Source organism: Orbicella faveolata, unplaced genomic scaffold (genome assembly GCF_042242905.1).
Source record: "Orbicella faveolata isolate gen_17 unplaced genomic scaffold, um_ofav_v1 contig_25, whole genome shotgun sequence".
NCBI lineage: Eukaryota > Metazoa > Cnidaria > Anthozoa > Scleractinia > Merulinidae > Orbicella > Orbicella faveolata.
In genome coordinates this window covers 19132399-19153751 of record NW_028301553.1, presented here as the reverse complement: position 1 = coordinate 19153751, position 21353 = coordinate 19132399, and the positions used below count along the sequence as shown (strand labels likewise).

Sequence of the window (21353 nt, the reverse complement as noted above, 5' to 3'; positions counted from 1 at the left end):
ACATTGGTTTGAACTAGGGAGCTAATTATAACGCAGGTCTGAAACAGGGTTTCGATTTGAGGGTCAGGTCGTAAATACGGTTTCGAATTTTTGGTCAGGTCATAAATAGGGTAAGGAATATCGCAGATTTTGGTCATAAACAGGGTAAGGGTTTTGGGAAGTGGGCTGCACACCCCCAACTAATTTTTCTGGGAGTACCCCCTCGGGAGCCCTTCCAGCCCCCAAGAGGAATTTCTGCTCAAAAATACTCAAGTTAAGAGAACTTTTCGCATTTTATACGAGTCGTAAGTTTACCCTTTTTACACAACACAACTCAACAACACTACTTCACCGAAAAATGACGGAAAGAGAAAAAAACCTCTCTGACACGTTGAAAGTCTGATTTAAATAAATTGCACTTTAACTTGGTGCCACAAAGTCTTCAAAGAACATTTGAACAGTTTTCATACTTTTTACCTTTAAAAATATCGGACTGGAAAGAATATTATAAAATGCTCATCAAATAAAACTATTAAACTGCTACTGCAGAGACGTAAAAACACTCTAGAAATGAAAGCTTCTTCTTTGTTTAATATCCTGGGAACAATAGCCGATAACTTGTAAGCTCTAATTGAATTTACTCCCATATGAAAAACAAGTGTCGAGTTACCATTTGTAACTAAAAATAGTAAACATCTCGTGGGAACAAGTGGTGACGATTCGTCAGTTCTAATTGAATTTACTACCTTGTGAAAAACAAGAGTGTCAAATTACCCATTGTAACTAAAAAATAAAAATATCTCGTTATATTTGCATGCAATAAGAACAAAACAATCGTTACCTGCACTTACTATTGTAAACGTTAGAACTGCTTCAAATCTAAATAGTCTCGTCTCCTCTAAAACATGTCCTAAGAACTAGAACCGACGATTCGTGACCTCTAATTGAATTAACTCCTTGTGAAAAACAAAAGTATCAAATTACCCTTTGTAATTAAAAATAAAAATATCTCGTGCCATTTGCCTACTACTCATGAACTGCTTCAAAACTCAAGACTCATCTCGTTCATAACTAGCCACCATTACACTGAAAATTATGCACTCTAAAACAACCCAATGTACCTATGTAACTGTCACACTCCCTTCCAAACTGGACTAAAAATCACAAACCGGCAACATACACGTCACTCTTTATTTTTCAATTACCAAAGTCCTTATGTTTATACATACCTTGTGTTTCTCACGTACCATTTACCTTTACAACAAGAAATTTGATTGGCTGTTCATAGTAGATCCAATCTGATTGGTGTGACATACATACATCTCTCACTCACTCACTCACTCACTCACTCGCTCACTCACCCATTGACCCGTCCATAACATACCCGACGCGCCGACTAAGAGGTATTTTTTTTACAAAAAAATAACTCAACAAAAGAATCATTGAGGACTGTTTTGGAATGTGCACTGCGTTGCGACTGTAGTGGTAAGCAAATAGTTAAATTTTAAAAGCGTGGATATAAGATCTAACAGATCTTCTTGTTTTTTAGTTTTGTCGGTGACCAGACCCAAACTCCCTCTCGGCCAAATTTTGAGTGACGCAGCGTGTAATGCTTTTCTGCCAGAAGCTGTTAAAACAGTAATACACGGACAATTTTACGGATATTGTTTTCTTTGTTGCGGGTAAACTATATTTTCTTTTGGTTTTATCGAAGCGTTGGATTCAAAGGGAATAATAAATACACTAAAAAAAGGGTATTACGTCAGCCATGGAATGCGTTGACGTTGCAGCTTTCACTTTCGCTACATGACAAATAAGATTGTGTTTACTTTGCAAGTTTATTTCGTGAGAAGGGACGGTCATTAATTTATTCGCAATTTTGCAAGTATTTCTTGTGGTTTTAGGCAAATGAAGTAAATTCTTTGGCTGTTTCATCACAGCGAGTTCACAGATCGGAAGGAAAATTAAATATTTGCAAGCCAAGAAAAGAACATGTCAGAACATGCAAGGATTAAGTCATTGGTAGGGAAATAACCACCGTACTAAAGGTAGCCGTGGATAACGCAATTCTTGAATTATGTGACTTGTGTGACTTCTTTGCTGTGGGAAAAAACCAATTAAATTTAATCGTGACTTTTCAGGAAAAAAGCTGTTGTTAATAGTGTTCATATCTTCATGCCCACACATATCCCAAAGAAAGTTCCAGATTAAAACTATTATGTCATCGGAGATTTCACAACGGCTACGACTCATGGTGCAATAATACAGTTTGTGTTGATCAAGTAATGTGGTGTCTACAGTAATCAATGAATCATCAAGGATTGCTTTGGAATGTGCAATGCATTGCGACTGTAGTGCTAAGAAAACAGTTAAATTTTAAAAGTGCAGTTACGAGATCTAACAGATCTTCTTGTTTCTCTTTTTTTTGGTACACGAGCTTGTCCTGTTGGTGATCTTCAAGTTTATTAGCTCATTTGTTGAGACAGAGCGTTCAGCATAGCCTTGCCGTCGCAGTGGAATACCTTCTGAAAAACATTACTATAATTATTGTAAACCTACTTGTCAATTTTCAGAATTGAAAACTTTTTAGCTTTTTAGTATTGTAAAGTAGTATTGTAAAGTAATATTGTAATGTAGGTGAAGTGACTCAAATCGTGTGGGCAAAATGACTTTGATCGTGTAGGTGAATCGACTTCGATGTAGGTGAATCGACTTGTTGGCAAAATGACTTTTAGGTGAAACGACTGGTTACCATAAAAAGTTAACGTAAAAGAAAAATTCAATTTTCCATTTTCAATTCCCTATTCCCCATTCCACCTTCCCCATTTTAGTAACATCCGCAGCCGCATCACAATGTTTTGATAACCCAATTAGCTGTAATTGATTAATTAGAAATAACCTGGGTAACTCTCATAGTGCGGCCGCAGCTATTCTATAGTAAATGAAGATTATGGGAATATTACACGGCGGTGCGAATGTTATTTTCATGTGGTCAAAAAAAAATTTTACAAATGAGTGTAGCGAGTGAGTAAAATATTGTTTTTAAGAAAAAAAAAGAAAATAAAATTTCTATCACCAAGCCACTGTGTAATTTTCTTTTTTACATATAGACAAACTGACTGTGAAAAGCGGGAAATGACATCATCAATATCCCACTTGTGAGGATATGGAAACACGCCACTCGAGTCCAGGATGTAGTTTTGTATGAATTTTACCAGTCGTGGTGTATTCACTAGCCTCCTACAAGGCCTGACTACTTACTAAGTTAAAACTTTGACTGGAGCCAACCCACAAAAGAATTTGAGGAACTTTGATCTAAAATTTAATGGTATAAAACAAAATCTGCTGTAGATAATTCATGCATTGAAATACAAACTTTGTTCTGGATACAAATTAGTTCCACCCAAACAATGAAAACCAATCAGATGGCAGAACTGAAACAATAGATTCCAACATTTTCAAATCCAGCCGATCAAATGTCCTATTTTTAAATCCAGCCAATCAAATGTCCAGTACAAAACAATGAAATCTCAACTTGTTCGTTGTGATGCTTACGCGACTTCAGTGTTGCTTATCGATTAATTGCCATGCTCAAACTGTTAGTACTTTTGCCTGCATGAATTGAAGGATATGCTGCACTTTCTATGGGGTAGTTGGCTGGTTTAGAAAATACATGAAAAGAAAAGCTGCGTAAGAGTGTCACTCATAAATATACATCACCAGAGTGTGTGGTGTAGGGTCTGAATATTGTTGCCGCTGTTTAAAAGAAACCCTTCAAATGGTCTCTGAGTAGGGAAGGTTCCTACGACACCGTCTTTGATATATAGTACAACGCGGTAAAAAAATTCATTTGAATTTCAATACACTGATAACCCAGAAAGGGAGGTCAAACTCTGAAATGTACAGCTGCGGAGACAGTGAACGCGATAGTTTCTTTGAGAACTGGTTGGTGGATTTCACGGTTGGCTGCATTAATGTCAACTGAAAGCTGTGTAAAAATAGAAACACGCAGAGACAACAGGAACGAAATTTATTTTACAAAAAAGTGTCAAAATCTATTATTCTATGATTTTAAAAAGATGATATTTTGTGTGGCTGTACCTTCACACTGGAAAACGGTCAATCTACTGAATTTATCACGGTTGTAAATGTAAAATCTGAAGTAAAGCACCATAGTCACGAGCATCGCAACGAACAAGTTGAAATTTCACTGTTTTGTACCTGGTATTTCATTGGCTGGATTTGAAAATGTTGGAATCTATTGTTTCAGTTCTGCCACATGATTGGTTTTCATTGTCTGGGTGGCCCAGGTTTCAGTAAACATGGTGTAAAGCTCCCTAACTAGACTTCACAGTTAATTTAGACTGAGGTGCACAGAGGTGGAAGAAGTTCACACTAAACAGCTCTCTCAGTAAGTGAACAGCTTACCTTCTTGCTTGTAAGTTGTCCTTTGATTTGTAGCCAGTTATCACATAATGACATTAATTGTTCATCCGAGTCTCTGTTGGAACCTAAAAAAACCCAATATATTTATTTACATTTAAACAAGTTTTTACCTTTTCTAATTAAAAAATTACTTTTACTGTAGTAGGATTTTTTAAAAAAATTTAAAAACAATCTCAGGCTGAAACGATAAAAAAAATTACAAGCTTTGGACTGCCTGAACTACCGTCTTTGACGGGTAAAATGTGAACGACAAGAAGTGAGGAAAAAGGAAATATCTGAATAAAAATGTGTGAAATTGCAAAATAACAGAAATGCAAATAATTATGAATGTTTGTTAAAAATAACGCTATAATGTCCAGGTAGTGGACATGAATTGTTGTCCGCATTGGGAGTCAGTTTGGTATGCCACGCTTCCAGTGTCTTTCTTGTTCAAAAACCACCTTTATCAATGATAGTGGTGAAGCGTTTTCACAGTCAATAGCGCAATCATGTGACAAGGCATGCTTTGCAATCCTCGAGCCTTTGGCCGCTGTCCTGACTTTTCTGAAATGTTCTTTTTTTCTGGTGTTGAAAGCTCTGCCCATCTCTCCAGTGTAGCACCACGAACAGTTGGCACAAGGAATTTTGCACACGACCTTTGTCTGTGATTCCAGCGAAGGCGTAAACTTTGGTGCGTGAACTGTTGTCGTAGGATGATCAATGGTTCGATCTGTAACGACTGTAATGTCATGCTTTTTGAGGACGTGTGTCAAAGGTTCAGTTACACCACAGGGGACCCGAACACTTTATCAGCGATAAAAATAAATGTACTGTTATTTACCTGTGTTCCTGTGTCTTTTTGAGTCAATTAGGAGGGATTTGATTGAAGCAAAGGCAGTTTACATTTCTGAATATTATCTCGTCTGCCGCTTTGTAATTATGACGCTCTGATTACGCCTTTAATAAGTTTCTATTGTCGTCATTAACTATTAACTCTCATCAGGGAAAGAGATTCTCACGTTTCATAATGGCTGCGCGTTAAAAGAGAAAAGAGACAAGGGGTAAAACTTGCCTTAATTTTTATTTCACACGTGAATGACGTCACAATTCAAATAATACAAGGGGTTAAAGGTCCTCATCTTCGCCATTTTCTTGGAAGTTACTGCATTCATTTTCACAAGTGCAATTGGCAGCGCAGGAGAGTCAAACTCGCCGACAAGAACATCTCGCATTGCATCCCATCTTACACATGCACACAATCAGTTCCAAGAGACCTTCTGGAGCTGGATCTTTCTCCATCAATTTGGGAACAAGGTGTCTCATCTCATCCTTGGTCCACCCATTTCCATCTGGTGATGTTAGTGAAAGCCTCCTGTCTCAGGCATGTTTCCAAATGAAGCATTGATAGTTGGCTCTTTTGAATACAATGCACTAGCTTCAGTAGGCGGACGTTTGCTGCTCTCCAGGTGTTTCTTCTTAAAAGGTTTGTAGCTGAGGTGGTTCAAATTTGTAGTAGCTTCTCCATATAGAAGACTGATAAATTTGAAACAAACGGTCAAAGTTTCATTGCTTATGACTGTCCAGTCTGTACCCAGGTTCTTCAGTCCAACAAGGTCATCTTTATGTTTCTTCAGTGTAGTGAACCCTCCCTTTTTGCCTATGCTGTTTAGGTTACTCATGGAATTGCATCCTGTCTAAGCATGCCTGGCTGCTAAAAGATTGCACACATCTGGACCCACATTTTCAATGGCCTCATGCACGGGAATGAAGCTTCTGTTTCTTCCAGTACCTGTGTGGAACCAAAGCTCTTGAATGAACAGTTGGCTGAAGTGATACCAACCTAAAACCGCTACATCTGTGCCTAGAGAAAAAACGGAGATCATCTTGGAAGAATTGTTGATATTCACAGTGCACAAATATCCTACTGTCTGCTTCCTTGTGGTCGAAATAGAGAGGAATTACATCTTTTCTGTTTTAATGTCTTGGTCACTTTCACTGCCGACCCATCTTGTGTTGAAAGGTTCTCACGCCAATCAGAAAGTAGAAACGTCAACAAATTAGATTTGTTTTTTTCCACTGGACAAATAATGCTTGAGACTGGCAGGTAACTTCGTTTCTCTCCTCTGAATCTTTATTTCTATGGCCATCCACTGAGATCGTCTGGATCTTTCTCCCGACCTAATCGAGTCTTCTACATTATATCGGTCTTGGACAATATGGACTTGACTGGCAAACTGGAATTTAGCAATAATAGTTGCTGTAATTGTGTCAGCTCTCCGAATGTTTTCATCTTTTCTTTTGACAAAATCTGAATTACTGCCAGAAGGTCAACTATGTATGCTGTTTTATGAAGTGTGCAAGCAGGAAGTGTGCTCTTGGCAAGACTGTTCATTTCCAATTCAATCCTTGTGACTTCTCTCTCTCCTCTGCACGCTGCTGAAAGAAGTTTTCCTTGACTTGTTTGATAAAGGTGGGTACTGGCGTCTTACTGGTGCACACAAGCTCATACAATTTTGTCTCATGTTCTGACCTTGCCAATGTTCTGCGCAGGGAGTATCAGATTTTTTGGATCTAGTGCGAACCCCCCTTGGTAAAAGGCCATACTCATCACGTATACACTTTCGTTCCCATCAAGGGTATCCTGCAAGTAGTCTGCATTGTCTGCAGCACTTTGCACAAATGTGCCACTAGCAATGTTCAAAGGAAACATTGCTTGATAATATCCATCTTCTTCTTCAAATTGATTCAAACTCATTTCTGCTCATTTTGCGTCCACCTGTGTACATTCCCAGTACTTTATACAGTGGCCGTAACGGTTTACCAAAGTGATTATTTCCTTTCCCCACACCACGGTTTTCATAGCCAGCCCAAGGTCTACGTACATTTCTGGGCATTTTCTTCCTGCCCCCTGAATTACAAGATACAATATCTTGGCCAATAGCTAAAATACTCCTTTTCTTGTTCTTCTTTAGAACACTTTCATCCAAATCTTTGTGGTTGTCAATGGGCAGTCCCTCTAGCTCCTTCAAATGCTCTCTGACATTGCAACAACCATCTTAAAAATTGCTGCAGCCTTGCAGGTAAAACTTCTGTAGCCTTCTCTATACTTTAGTCAGATACATTCAGTGGCTGTGTTTCAAGATTTCAGTTCAGATTTATTTCTCTCATGCTGTTGATGGAATTGTATCCTTTTGAGGCAGTGTTGAATTAATCTTCTGTTTAAGTTTTGAAATTTATTCGTGTCAACCACAGCTTTCTCCATTCCAGAATCAGTAAGGTGACGTTTGTACATACCTGACAGCATCGCCATGTCGTAGGCTCTTTCCTTTTTAACCAGCTTTTGCTCAGTTCTGTTGATCAGTTTCAGAAATGTGATGTCATACTCAGCCTGGATACTTTTGTCAACCCTAATAGACTTAGATGATGATGCGGCAGCTCTATATCTTCGATAACAACCTCTGTGGTACTGGCTTCCATAACTACCAGATCCTCGCCACGAATCCTCATCATCATCACGTCTCGTCATTTTGGCATTTAGCGGCGTTCATCAATGTGTCATAGATTTGCAAATTAACAACCTGCGTCAGATCCCTCTCTCCTTTACACTTAACCTGCTGGCACACCATACACAGGTTTGAGTTTGAATTCGTAGCTATGACTGAACTTCGTAGCATGACAGATGTTGAACGTTGTAAGACCAAAGCATCCTGTTGTGTGCTAGCATGGTATTTAACATTCTCACTACTAGTGTAGGTGCTGTGGCACGATTTAATTCCACTTAACATTTTCTAGTAAGAATGTGTTATTTTTGAGGTCAGGTGAAACACGTCTGAAAATGTCATCATTCCTTAGTTTGGAACATTCTATGAATTTATTAACAGATGACTCCATCCCATTTTGAAGTTTATCGTTTTTCTCGACTGTTTGACATTTGATGCATTTGTCATAGTTGGAACTTAGTCTTGGTCTTTTAGAACTTAACTTGATTCCTGGACTAGTTTGACTGGATGCCATCTCTTATTTGCCACAGGAAAAAGATAATTGTTTAGATCTTAAGTTTTAAATGTTTCATTAAACAATCACTTTTGGCCACAAAAGAAGGGGGATGGGGAATTAAAATATAGAAACCTACCATTTTATTCTATTTCTTTTCCATGTCTAAATCCTACAAGTGTTTCCCTTTGGCAGGATTTGACACGTGGCAACAGGCCTAACTTTGCTAACATCAACTGACTTAAACTGAGGATTTTTTCATCCACCCCTTTTGTTTCAAGTCAAAAAAATATGCTCAGTGATTTCTAAGTGAAAAAAATGTGACCTTTCGATTTTCAATTTTTTGATTTTCAATTTGAAAAGCTTGTAATTACGAAATGAATGGCGCTTTTTTGCACCTCTATTTCATTGAAGAATTTGTTGGGTCGCAGTTTGTGCTGCTGTTAAGCTCGAACAGGTTGTGCTAGTAAACATAGCATATTATGCTTTTAGCAGTGCTCATTTTTTGTCTAAATTATGCTCAAATTATGCCCGTTTTTCAAAATTATGCCACCTGTTTTTCAAACTATTCCGATTGCAAAATAAGCAAACTAAGTGAAAAAATGCAACACTTTTTTATTTATCATTATTCATGGAAGCACTTCTTAGCCCTTTTAGCCATCTTTTTGCCCAGGACAGCTCCTTTGTACTAGTCATTTTTTTTTGTTTTCTTTAGCACAACGAAAGTTACCTAATAATATTATATTGTACCATATAAAAGACTATGTGCACTATATAAATATGTACATCTGTATGTCCGCTATTTTCCAACATGGCCTATGAGAGGTAATGGGACTGATCATACCATCTACACCTACTTCTGGTTCTGGTAAACTTGTGCTGACTGCCACTTAATGGTCTCCCAGGGGTTCCTGTGAACTGCAAATGTGGCTAAAAAAATGATATGCATATGTTTTGGAGTCAATGGGTCTACAAAAAAGATTTCAGGCTTGCCAAAATGTGTTGATTATGCTAGCAGTGCTACTTTTTAAAAATCAGCAAATTTATGCCAGTTTTTCCAAAATCAATTATGCCAAAAATAATGCTAAGCACAATATATTTGAACCTAGCCACCATCAAATCTGCTTTGAACTGGTTTCTTTTTTTTTTCTTGCAGGTGAAATTGACAAGCTTTTATTTATGGACATTTATTTCATTCTAATTCATTGAGACCTCCTTTACCTTGACTAATTATCTTTATTTTTGTTTAACGAAATAAAACAGATTCTATTTTGTCATTTTTGCAATTATGAAGTGTGTACAGAGAGCACTTCAGACAGTCCTTTGTTAATGACTGAAATCATTCCCCAGTATTATTCGTTTAAAATTAAACTAGTTGTATCGGATTCTATATTATTTGCTTTTATATCTATTTATTACAAACAAGTATAGTGGTTTTCTTCGCAAGGCAGATGTGTTTTTTGTACTTCTTTTATAACTACTTTCACCCTCTTTTTTGAAACTCAGTTTTGAGATGTGATCCAATGGGCTGATTCAAACAATTTTAGTATTGACAGAAAAGGCAAATTATGAGGTAAACGATAAAACTATAAAAGGAGTTAACTTTTTTTGCGACAACTTGTCTTGTAGGACAAAATAATAACCACCATGTTCCCAGAATCAGACAAACTGCAAGTACTAAGCGTACTCTGAGAGAACATGATATTGAAAGGTATTATGCGAAATTTACTCTGAGAGAACATGATACCAAAAGGTATTATGAGAAAGTACGTAATAGGAATGGATAGACGGGAAAATGAAAGTGGAACAACAATAATATTGTGTTTTAATCCCTTATTTTTAATAATTAAATTTTTTCAATATGTATCTTTTCTTCAAAAATATAATACACGTGTAAAATATGTAAGTTAGTCTTAATGCCATAGCATCACAGAAAAAATATTTCCTTAATAGGGTTGCTATGCAAATACACAATTTGGCAATTAATATACAAAAAATGAAAGGGAAGCTACCACTTTCTCTTTATACTGCCTTAATTTGGTGAATATTCAGTCAAACATTGAAGCCGGCCCCTTTAAAAATTAAACACAGTGAGCTGCTTCATTAAGTGCAATTTCTGGGAGGCCATCCCTAAGGAAATAATTTATTATTAATTTTCACATGTGCATTTCAATTTTACACCTCTCACACCTCCTAGACAACTCTCACAATGTGAGCACATGAGGAAAGCCGCTATCTACAAAAAATGTTTGATTCTTAGCATAGTCTCTATGCAACTAGTGGTACAGAGTTACCCCTGGCCCCCACATTAACATTATAAATGCTTTCACAGATGTACATGTAGGGTAGCTTTTAAACCCTCTCACTAAACTGCCCACTCGAGTGTTTCCACTGCCACCCTAGCAATAACTACTAATGTCCAAGGAATAATTCTAGTGAAGTTAAAATTTGCCAACTTTCCAAGCAAATGGTAGGGCCATAGTCTGTCATGGGCACCCCAACTATTATGGGGGAGAACTTCAGTCAGTACTGAATAGCATCCCCAATGAATTCAAACAAGTCTACTTTTTATGCACCGGTTTAAACAGCGCAATATTCATTCAGCAGTGATCGCCTGTTCAAATGAACACTAAACAGGAACAACAGAACATACATTCCTACCTATCCACTTCCACTGCTGAGGTCTTTCTTTGAAATCCACCAATGGAACAAAGGAAGCTGGAGCATCTAGATAGTGATGCAAATATTGTAAACAAAGATTCCTCTATAAAACAGAAAATACTCTTTCATAAAACAGCAAAAAGTCATCTGAATCTTAGCAGCACTTTTGAATAAGATACATTTTAACTTCACATACCAAAGGATGTCTGTCATGTATAGAAGGACAAATACATGGATTTCCCATCCAGATGTGGACATTGTGAAGTAATAAATCAAACATGAGATATCGTGTATTACCAGATTTCCAAACACCAAGAAGAAAGTTAAAAGAAGACACCCAGAGGGATATTTTTACAAACTGTGAAGTGTTTGGAGCTGCAAAGAAACATTGTCTCATATGTTTACAATATCCTCCTAGACAAAACTAAACAGTAAATGGAGAAATCAAATCGTAAAAAAACCTTTGTCAATTAAAAACCAGGAGAACAGAAACCAAGGTTATAGCCATTTTTCTCATTTAAACTAGGTAAATTATAAATAGGTTTAAGAAATGTCCTAGATTAACAACACCTGCTGAACTGCCAGAGAGAAACATGAGAGCAGAATCAACCAGTTTGACCCAGTCTCCCTCCTGTGCTCTCCACACACTTGTCACAAATAATGGAGAGAGCTGCAAACATGAGAAAATATGAGTCATAAGTGTACTGTTTGATACCATCATCATTTGAGATCATTCACCGCAACTTATGAATCATAAGGGCAGTTTTGAATAGGGTAAGTCCCGTCGGTAGTGGCTGCTTCTGCTGCTGCAAAGAAGTCTACTTTTAACATGGACGCAGCGTGGCCGAGTGGTCAGCGCGTTGGACTCACAATCTGGTGGTCCTGGGTTTGTGTCCCACTCTGACCACTACCTGGATTTGTTTCAAGGGTAGTCGTGAGTTAAAATCCTTGGCCATGTTTGTAAATAACCAACTGGTTTGCCTCCAGCCAGTTGGGATTCTTGGGAGGCGCGGTGGCCTAATGGTTAGTGCACTTGTCTCTGGATCGAGCAGTCCGGATTCGAGCCCTGGCTGGGGACATTGTGTTGTGTACTTGGGCAGGACACTTTGCTCTCACAGTGCCTCTCTCTAGCCAGGTGTATAAATGGGTCTGGTGAACTTAATGCTAGGGGTAACCCTGCGATGGACTGGCATCCCATCCAGGGAGGAGTAAAAATACTCCTAGTCGCTTCATGCTACGGAAACCGGGATAAGCTCCAGCCTGATGGGCCACTTGGCTCGTATACAGACTTACCTAGTTGGGATTCTTAACAACGTTATGTTAAATTTGAATTATTTGTTCGTATACAGACCCCAACTCCCCTACCCCCCTGAGAATGGTATCTTGCCAATGCCCTACAGAAGTACAATGCAGCAAAGCTATTTCACTTCTTAAGAAATGGCAAGCGTGCAGCTTGCAGCTATCGAGTTATGGATGCATGCGGGAGGTTGCTAAGTACGAAAGAAGTGTCCTAATGCAGACTTGAGCCAGGTTTCATGGATGGTTCACCATGGGTCTTGCGACACTGATTTGGCCGCCCCGCAGCAAGGGCGAAAATGAATGACATCATGGCCAAACCATGTGCTGCACATTTTGTGTCCACCTGCTAACATCATTCTTGTTCTTTTTTGTGACTTCTTTCATCGTTTTCAACGTTTTGGAGTTTTCTTGGAACTGGTTTTTCACTCTGATTGCATTCTACAAAAAAGTGAATGCAGTTCCAATGCAGACTAGAGTGATATTTTTTGGCCGTGCGACAACAAATTACATCATCGCAAAGCACGTGTATACAAGATGATTTGCTTTCTGGAGGATGTCTGGAAAGCTAAGACCTAAGACCTAAGACCCGGAAAACTAAGACCTGGAAAACTAAGACCTGGAAAACTAATAGGACCCGGAAAACTAAGACCCTGGGTTTTTTTAGGGGAAATCATCAAATTTCAGCTTCCTTTACCTTTAAGTGGTAAAATGAATAAAAATAATAAATGCACTCACACTTGCCTTACAATTAACACTTTAGTTGTGTTTTTCTTTCCTGGTATGGCTAGCCTCTTCCAGGTGTTCAGTTTATAGTTGGGGCGCAGCGCAAATAGTGCGCAAAAAAAATAAGAAAAAAGGTGCGGCGAGAAGAGGCTATGGTATGCCAAACAAAATGTTTCCAGGTGTTGCCGTTTGCCGTTAGTTTGTGAAAAAACAAAATGAAGTGAAGCAGTGCTTTGTCTACTTTACAAAACGGAAGCTTCCGAAAAGGTGTATTTGCGTTTTTTGTTTTCTTACCTCCATATTATTACTAGAACATATTACTTTGAGGCTACAACAAAAAAAGGCTTAAAACACGCGCTTGGGAGTCGTGCAGGCCTGTCAACCCCATTTTACGCCATTTTACACTGCGTGCTTCTGGGTTACATAACTTTTTACGCATCTCTAGACTTACATTTATGGCCGGCTGAGTATTATAAAACCATGAATAAAACCAATAATTTCCGCCGGCAAAGAATATCACTTATCTGATGGCCTTGCTGCCATTCCCGACAGATGCCATAAAAGGGGCAATTTATGATTTTGCATATAACATTGCAAAGCCAGTTGTGTCCAAATGCCCATCAAATTATCATGAATATTCTATTTCTACCAGTTTAGTATTGTTTACTGAGGGAAACTTTGAGCAACCATAACTGGGTCACAATTTGCCGAGGCTGTGGAGTGAGTGAGTGTACAACAAAAGAAAGAAAAAACACTTAAAAAAATGGTAGCTGCTGCTATTTAAATACCTAACCATGAAAAGAAAAACATTGGCACCAAGGCAACACGTGCTTCTGCCGACAAAATCATCAGCCTGGAAATTGGGAAAGTTATCAGGACGATATGAAAGAATATTTGTTTGTAAGTAGCTTCAAAGTAATACGTTCTAGTAATAATATGGAGGTAACAAAACAAAAAACGCAAAGCACCTTTTCGGAAACTACTGTATTGCAAAGAGTAGACAAAGCAGTCTGCTTTGCTTCATTTTGTTTTTTTGCAAACTTGACAATGTAGTACACAGTGTAATGCCATAATGCGTTAAACCGGAAATAGTTTTGTTTGCCATACCGTAGCCTCTTCTCGCCGCACTTTTCTATTTTTTTTTTTGCGAGCCATTTTTTGCGCTGTGCCCCAACTATAAACTGAACGCCTGGAAGAGGCTAGCCATACCAGGAAAGAAAAACACAACTAAAGTGTTAATTGTAAGACAAGTGTGAGTGCATTTATTATTTTTATTCATTTTGCCAATTAAAGGTAAAGGAAGCTGAAATTTGATGATTTCCCCTAAAAAAACCCATTCTGGGTCTTAGTTTTCTGGGTCTTAGGTCTTAGGTCTTAGGTTTCCAGACATCTGCTTTCTAGGTCGTTTGCGATCACTTGTTTGTTGTTTTGATTCTGGACTGTGAGTGGCCTCTTTTGGATAAATGGATAAACTGGCACGTGAGTGCAAATGCTAGCTGATATTTGTGCTTCCAGCTTAAACTACTAGATGTAACACAAATGTACTTTTGAAAATTAGCCTTTATGCTTAAAATTACCAGGAAAAGTAAAAATGAGATTTTAGCACAAATTTTGAATGCAAATGTCCTATTAAACTTGTGACTTCCCGAAGCAGGAGCCGTCATGCAACATGTCAACAATAAAGCATGGAAATCAAAATGCAGTCAAACCTCTATTAAGTGGCCCCTTATTAAACGGGCAACTTTTATTTGGCAGCCAGCGGCCAAAATCCCGAAAAAATTGTCAGCTATACAATGTAATAAATTCAACAGCCACCTCTATTGAGCGGCTGCAGTCAGCTTCTTGCTGTCCCAAGGGTGATTTTGTTTTGTTTTATACAAGTTGTCTGGTCCAGAGTGGCTGCTTTTAAAATAGAGGTTCGACCGTAATCTACAGAAAAATAGTGGACATTGCCATGTTACATCTGTCTGTAAAACTTCAGCTGTTCACAAAGATAATGATTTCAGCAACAGACAGCTATTCAAGTTATATCACAGGCATAGAAGATGAACGCACTCATAATCTTTGAATACTACTAGTCTTACTATTTTTCAGTGCCGAAAAGTTTTCAAGGTTTTAGTTTGAACTTCATCAATTAAATTGCGAGAACTTTAGGATGGGCAGTTGACAAATTGTTGAATGGTTCAAGGGCTAATTCACACGGGCAGTTTATTTTTGGAAAGCAAAGCTTCAGTTTGTTTCAAGGAAACCGAAGGTGTAATTTCTCACATTTTCTAGACATGATCAAAACTGGACTGTTCTTTACTTTTTTTTCCTAAAAGTGAACTGCTAACCATGAAAATCGTGAGTTGAATATACGATTTAGACTGAATGAATTTACACGATATGAACAGTCTACTTCAGGTGGTGTGAATTTTTTAATTATTTTTATTCCTTAAATTTCTATTTCTATTTTCCTTGTGAACCCTCGTGTGTCAGTGCGTGACTTGGTTTAAATGGACCAATCAGAGTTAAGGATGAAACCAGCTACTTGACCTTTGCATAATGGCCGTTGGCGCGGACCTGCTCACAAGCACATCAGGAAAGCCGAAGAGCAAAATTTTTAGTTCTTCATGAGTCCTTTGACCACCGAAGCACACGTATGTAGAGTGAAATTTACTGGTTTTATTGCGATTCCGGACTTTTCCTTTTGAAGAGAGGGCGATTTGTGGAGTGACGTCTCGCCAGCGATCGATTGGGGTGGTCTGCCTTTCCATTCTTTTAGAAGGAGAAACAATGGTTTCGAATAACTTCACTAAATGGCGTCAGAATGGCTTTAAAATCGGCACAAGAGACAAGTACGCAACACGTTTGAGGTAGGGAAACTTTATTTCAAATGAGATAGTTATTTACACAATTTTTTTTTTACGATTGGTGATTTTCCCATACAATTCTCTATATACACAAGCTGTTGCATACACCATGTTCTTTGAGCTTGCGAAGCCTGTGGGTGAACACGCACATTGCCGAATGTAAATTGATGACTTCCACTTGAATAATTTTTTCCTTTTCTTTAATTCCTGAGCCATATAATAAACAACTTAATAACCTTGACCGTTCGGTCGTTATGGGAAAATCTCAAACCTCGGCCTACTGTATTGACCTCACTATTGCTCGATCAATATGGCTAGGCCTCAGTTTGAGATTTTCCCGTAATGACTTCACTCTCAGTTATAAAGTAGTTGATATCAGTAGCCTCTAATGAATTATTTCAGTCAGTCTGGGTTTTAGTTTTGCTCGAACGCTCATCGCTCAATCGTCAATTGAACTCTTGAAGAAACAGCCGCTTGAAGGAGACTGCATCGTGCACAAATATAAGCTTACATTTACGTATAAAGAACCCACCACATCACTATTATTTTTAAATACATTTTTCTTATATTTTTACTGTAAGCTTAATTTTACATTGTAAGGTACTTAAGAATATTTTATAATTTTAGTGCTATATAAATCTTATCTTATTATTATTACAATATTATTATTATTATTATTATTATTATCACTGTACAAAAAAGGTAGGGAACAGAGTCCCCAGTGTTGTGGTCGGGTTTGTTCATATGGACTGATAGCTGCTGCTAGAGCTGGCTTAACAGACGGATGGCCGATCTCACCCCTGACTTAAATTGTAGAGCACATTTGAACACGCTATACTATTTACAATGTACAACTATCTATTAAGAGGTTCATTCTTTACTTGTATCAATAACAAAAATTTGCACAAACCTGCCATGTCTTTACAAGCTCTTTAATCTAAAAAAAAATATCAAACAACCAAATTGAATGGGACATTTTTATTCACTATGCTGTTTCTTGTCACATGATTTTGTTTCAAAATTCCGATAAGGTAAACGAGTATTTGAGTCCACGAGCATTGATCCTAGGTTTCGATGTATGACAATGGTATTGTGGGAAATGTCTGCCTAGTTTTGCAATAAGAAAAGTCTGCGTTAGGTTAAGTGGCCTATTCCACTGGACCTCCTCCCATGACTATAAATTTCTCCCCCTGGATGGAGTGCTGGTCCATAACAAGGTTACCCCCAGCATAACAGTTGCTGCGATTCATTTATACACTTGAGAGAGAAAGCCATGTGAAATTAAAGTGTCTTGCCCAAAACAATGTCAATGTTTTCAAGCGATATACAATTAATAACATTTCTCTCATGCATCAAGTTTGAAGTCTAAAGGCAAATTGGAATGCAAAGGTGGTACCGGAAAATTAAATGCTGGGGATTAACCCTGTGATGGACTAGCATCTCTTCCAGTGGGGAGTAGAAATACTCCTAGTAGCTTCATGCTATGGACACTGGGACAAGCTCTGGCAGAACAGACTTCTAGGCTAACGTAGACTTCACCTTCCTATGTCCCAACTAGAACAACAAATGTTCTCAGACTAGTACTTCCTTTTGTCAAAGTTAGAGAGAGAAAAAAGTCTCCATTTGTTTCAAGAAATTACAACATCACTAAAAGTTTGGGCATCTTGCGAAAAATGTTTTTGCGAAATTGATCCCCCCCCCCCTTTGCTGAAAAAAAAAAATGCTGGTACGTCTATGAAGGTGTACTCTAGTGATTCATATACTTACTTTTTGTAAGTTAGCCTTTGAGTCAGGACATTTACGGAAGATTTCCCGAAGCAAACTAAAAAAACAAGGTAGGTCGTCCAATCCATCAGAAACCCTGTAAAGATTGAGGACAACAGGATATGATTGGTTATTTGGGAGAGGGGAACATATCTCCCTGTGGAGTGCATCTTACTGATGTCTTACTGCTGGGTTGTACATGTGTGTCTTATGTCTTACTGGGCTGTATATGTTTGTCTTACTGGATTGAATATGCATGCCTTACTCATGCCTTACTGGGGTGTACATATATGTCATAGTGGTCTGTACAAGTATATTTCTTACACTACACTGTGTGATTCAAGTGCTGACTCCTCACTGTTCACATTGTCACCCAGATATTTAACAACTTGTGCTTGTCTCTCTTGTTTCTGTTGAAGCTTCTGTTTCAACTTTTTTTTCACTTTGGCCTTCTTGTCCTTTTTCTTAGATACCTCAGCTGTATGCAAGAGAAAGAGACAGTTGGTCAGGCTGGTATGATGAGTGAAACTTCCCTAACTAACAGTTCGCGTACAGCAACATCTCAAGAGAAGAAGTGAAAAATTCCTTGTGTGGCAGTGCAATTTATTTTACATGTATGTGCAGGCATGCCTAGCTAAGAAAAAGGATACAGAATTGAATGACCATCAGCTTTGGTAAAATTAATTACATACAGGATTTTGATGATTTCTTTGACGGATTTGTCCTGAATATGATCTCTTGAAGAGACGTGAATCTTGTGTCTAGTTCAGGATGATCCTAAGAGATAAAAAGGTGCATGTAGCTATTTAATTATTAACAAGGAATATTCCAGTGCACTTAAATAAGAGCAGCAGTAATTCGTTTCTTAACAGCTGCAATTTGTCAACCAGGATCAAAAAAAAATAAAAATAGGTACTCAATGTGCACATGGGTCTAAGCGGCCTAACGCAAAACCAAGTTGCCCACGAAAAATTCTCAAAGGAAGAGACGTCACTGCATGACTAACATATTTTCTATGAACCCCGGCTTACGAATTTGAGCTTCCAAGACAGAAAAATGGTGGCGAGACTGTAGGAATTTGACTACAATTCTGCCAAATGCATATTTTTGAAGGGGAGGCTCCATCCATACAATGTTGCATGCACATGCTCATATACAAAATGCTTGATAGAACATCCCACAAACGTTAGAGAACAAGGCAAAGGGCAAGAACATTTGGGTAAAGCAGAAAGCAAGTATGGATAATTGCGGGAATAAGGGAACACAGGCAAATGTTGAGGGGAACAAGGACCCTCAGTATGAGGGCATCTGCGTGCTTTACCTGTAATATAATATTTCATCTAAGGTCATTACCGGGTGCATTGAATAGAGAATGGCATAGCTCAGAGAATTCTCATATCCTGATTGGTGATCTAGGCGAGGTATTCAGCTTGGAATTGCGACTCTTGAAAGCAAGGCTTTGCGTGATATGGCACTGGAGCGACAATAAAACAACAACTCAAAAACAACTAGAAACAATGAACTTTTAATCATGTTTTTAAAACCATTGTTGCCGTCCGTGAAGCCAAACAAACACAAGTCTCCTTTTTCTGATTCTAGCTGGATTCCTATTGGCTGGCTTCTGACAGTCTTGACAGTTGATTCAACTGGAATGGCTTTTCTCTGGTGCACGTTGAATATTGCAACAGTCACACAGACTTAATGAAATGGGGTTTTCTTCATTTAAAAAGAGGCTATGGGATTCAAGGAAAATTCATAACCTGACTTGTATATTCCACATTAACTTTCACTTGAAAAACTGATATCGTACTCATCGCTTAGCGTTGAGTGTGATATCGGTTTCTCATGTAAAATTTAACAAGGAATTACCTCATCAGGTAATGAATTTCCCTGTAGGATTGGCCCCCGTGGAGTGTCGCTGGCTTATGGGTGACACGTGATGAGGGCAAAAATTAGTGTATGGTTTGTGAAAAGCAACTAGAAGACGTGTAAGGATTTTGTGAAAAAATATTGTCAAATTGATAAAAGCAGCTAGAAGTTTACATATGTGACACGTGAATTTTTTGAAATTCCATGTGACTACTATGTGAGCTTTGCTAACACATTGCTGTTGGCTGCTAACAATAGTTGCCAACTAAAGACATGAGAACTATTAACACACAGTGGACTCCGAACGTAGCGGGGTCTTCATTGCTTGATAGTCTCCTCATGAAGAAATGTTCTCCACCTTGCACCTTGGTTAGAAACTGTATTCATGTACCATATGATATACTTGCAGTCTTAAGCATGGGTATGCTAAGTGTTTTTACTTGGGAGTTCCTTCCTTATTCATGTTGGATAGGTTCAAGATGATGGACCCGAGGAGTGCTAAAACTGTGTTTCGTGTAGTACAACCTGGCGGGTATCACAGAACTCTCACCAGTATGCTGTGCAACTTTAACAGTTAAAATCATTCATAGTGTATCTTAGATGTCATTCCTAATGACTGTATCTGTTCTGCAGAGGGGAATGCGTCGCTAAAGAACAGCTTCCAACTATTTGTTTTGTTCGAAAAACGCATATCTTTCGCTGGCACGCTCTCAGGGTTTTGTTAGCTAACGGTTTGCTGTCCGTCCAAGGTTGAAATTTTCCTCCAGTTACTTCTCTTCAGTTTCATTGAACCAACCAGTCACTCTTCACCCGCCCAGGATAAGGAGAGGTCAGGAGGACTCCGAGAGAAGTTTCACAGGGGGAGGCTCCCAGCCTCAAACTTTGATTCGCTATCTGTTGTTTTGACTGACAAGATAACTCTTTCATATACCATCCATAAAAAAGTGTTGCCCTTTAACATAACTGAAGTCTGCACAAGGCATCTCTTTTTCAGAAACTTACTACACCTTTTTCAGGTCAAGCCTCCCCATGTATAAGAGGGAGTTCTTCCGATCCCTGAGGGCTGGGCCAGGAAGTTAATTTTTTCCATCGCATTACAATGTCGCTACCATAATCTGAATTTTCACTCAGATTTCGTTTGACTTGCTATTGACATTCCAGTAGCTCAAGAATGACAGTGTCACCCTAAATCAGCCAATCGACTTTGTGGCGCCTACATTTTGTATAGCACTCATGCACACATGGGCCCATGTCATCATCTACATCAAGGGAACCGATAAATCTTTGCTCAGAGCGGATTAATTGTTTTCTTTCATGCTCTATTATCTGCGCAATCTTAAAACACGGAATTCAACCAATGCAATGAAAATTTGTGTCATGAATGCTCTGCTTCGCCAATCTGCTTCTTTGATTCAGTCCAGGATATCATGAACAGATCTTGACTTCCCAGTGACTTATACAAACTGTTTTTAAGCTGCCTGTTCAAGACACATTGTAAAAATGTACTAGCCCGTCAAAATGTGCAGTGAAAGTACGAGAAACCACCAGCACACTGCTGCCCTACTCCCAGCCCCCCCCTCCCTCGTTCCAACCTCCACTACCTCCCCGCTACATTATGTTACTGTCACGTGCAACTTTCGCCCTCTGTTTTGCCAAAACTTAACTGCCGTGGTTCCCTGTCAGGAAAAACTCACTAAGGTAAGGAGTAATTTCTAAGCATCAAGTACATTATTTGATTGCTGCTTCCTTGATAATACTGCCGTTTCCTAAAAGTGAATTTTCATGTGT

At 38.5% G+C, this 21353-nt stretch overlaps 1 protein-coding gene across 3 annotated transcripts in view; it reads right to left on the bottom strand.

The window, feature by feature from the left end:
• LOC110065573 (nuclear factor related to kappa-B-binding protein-like) overlaps positions 1 to 21353 on the bottom strand; it is a 173532-nt gene that overhangs the window by 34666 nt on the left and 117513 nt on the right. For all 3 annotated transcript variants that reach the window (XM_089293603.1, XM_089293602.1, XM_089293604.1), the window contains exons 12-18: positions 18389 to 18473; positions 18021 to 18174; positions 17700 to 17793; positions 16843 to 16869; positions 11629 to 11728; positions 11059 to 11124; positions 4408 to 4490 (exon numbers count right to left, since the gene is read on the bottom strand). In XM_089293603.1, the coding sequence (XP_089149729.1) occupies positions 4408 to 4490; positions 11059 to 11124; positions 11629 to 11728; positions 16843 to 16869; positions 17700 to 17793; positions 18021 to 18174; positions 18389 to 18473 (609 nt within the window). The remainder of the gene's footprint in view (positions 1 to 4407; positions 4491 to 11058; positions 11125 to 11628; positions 11729 to 16842; positions 16870 to 17699; positions 17794 to 18020; positions 18175 to 18388; positions 18474 to 21353) is intronic.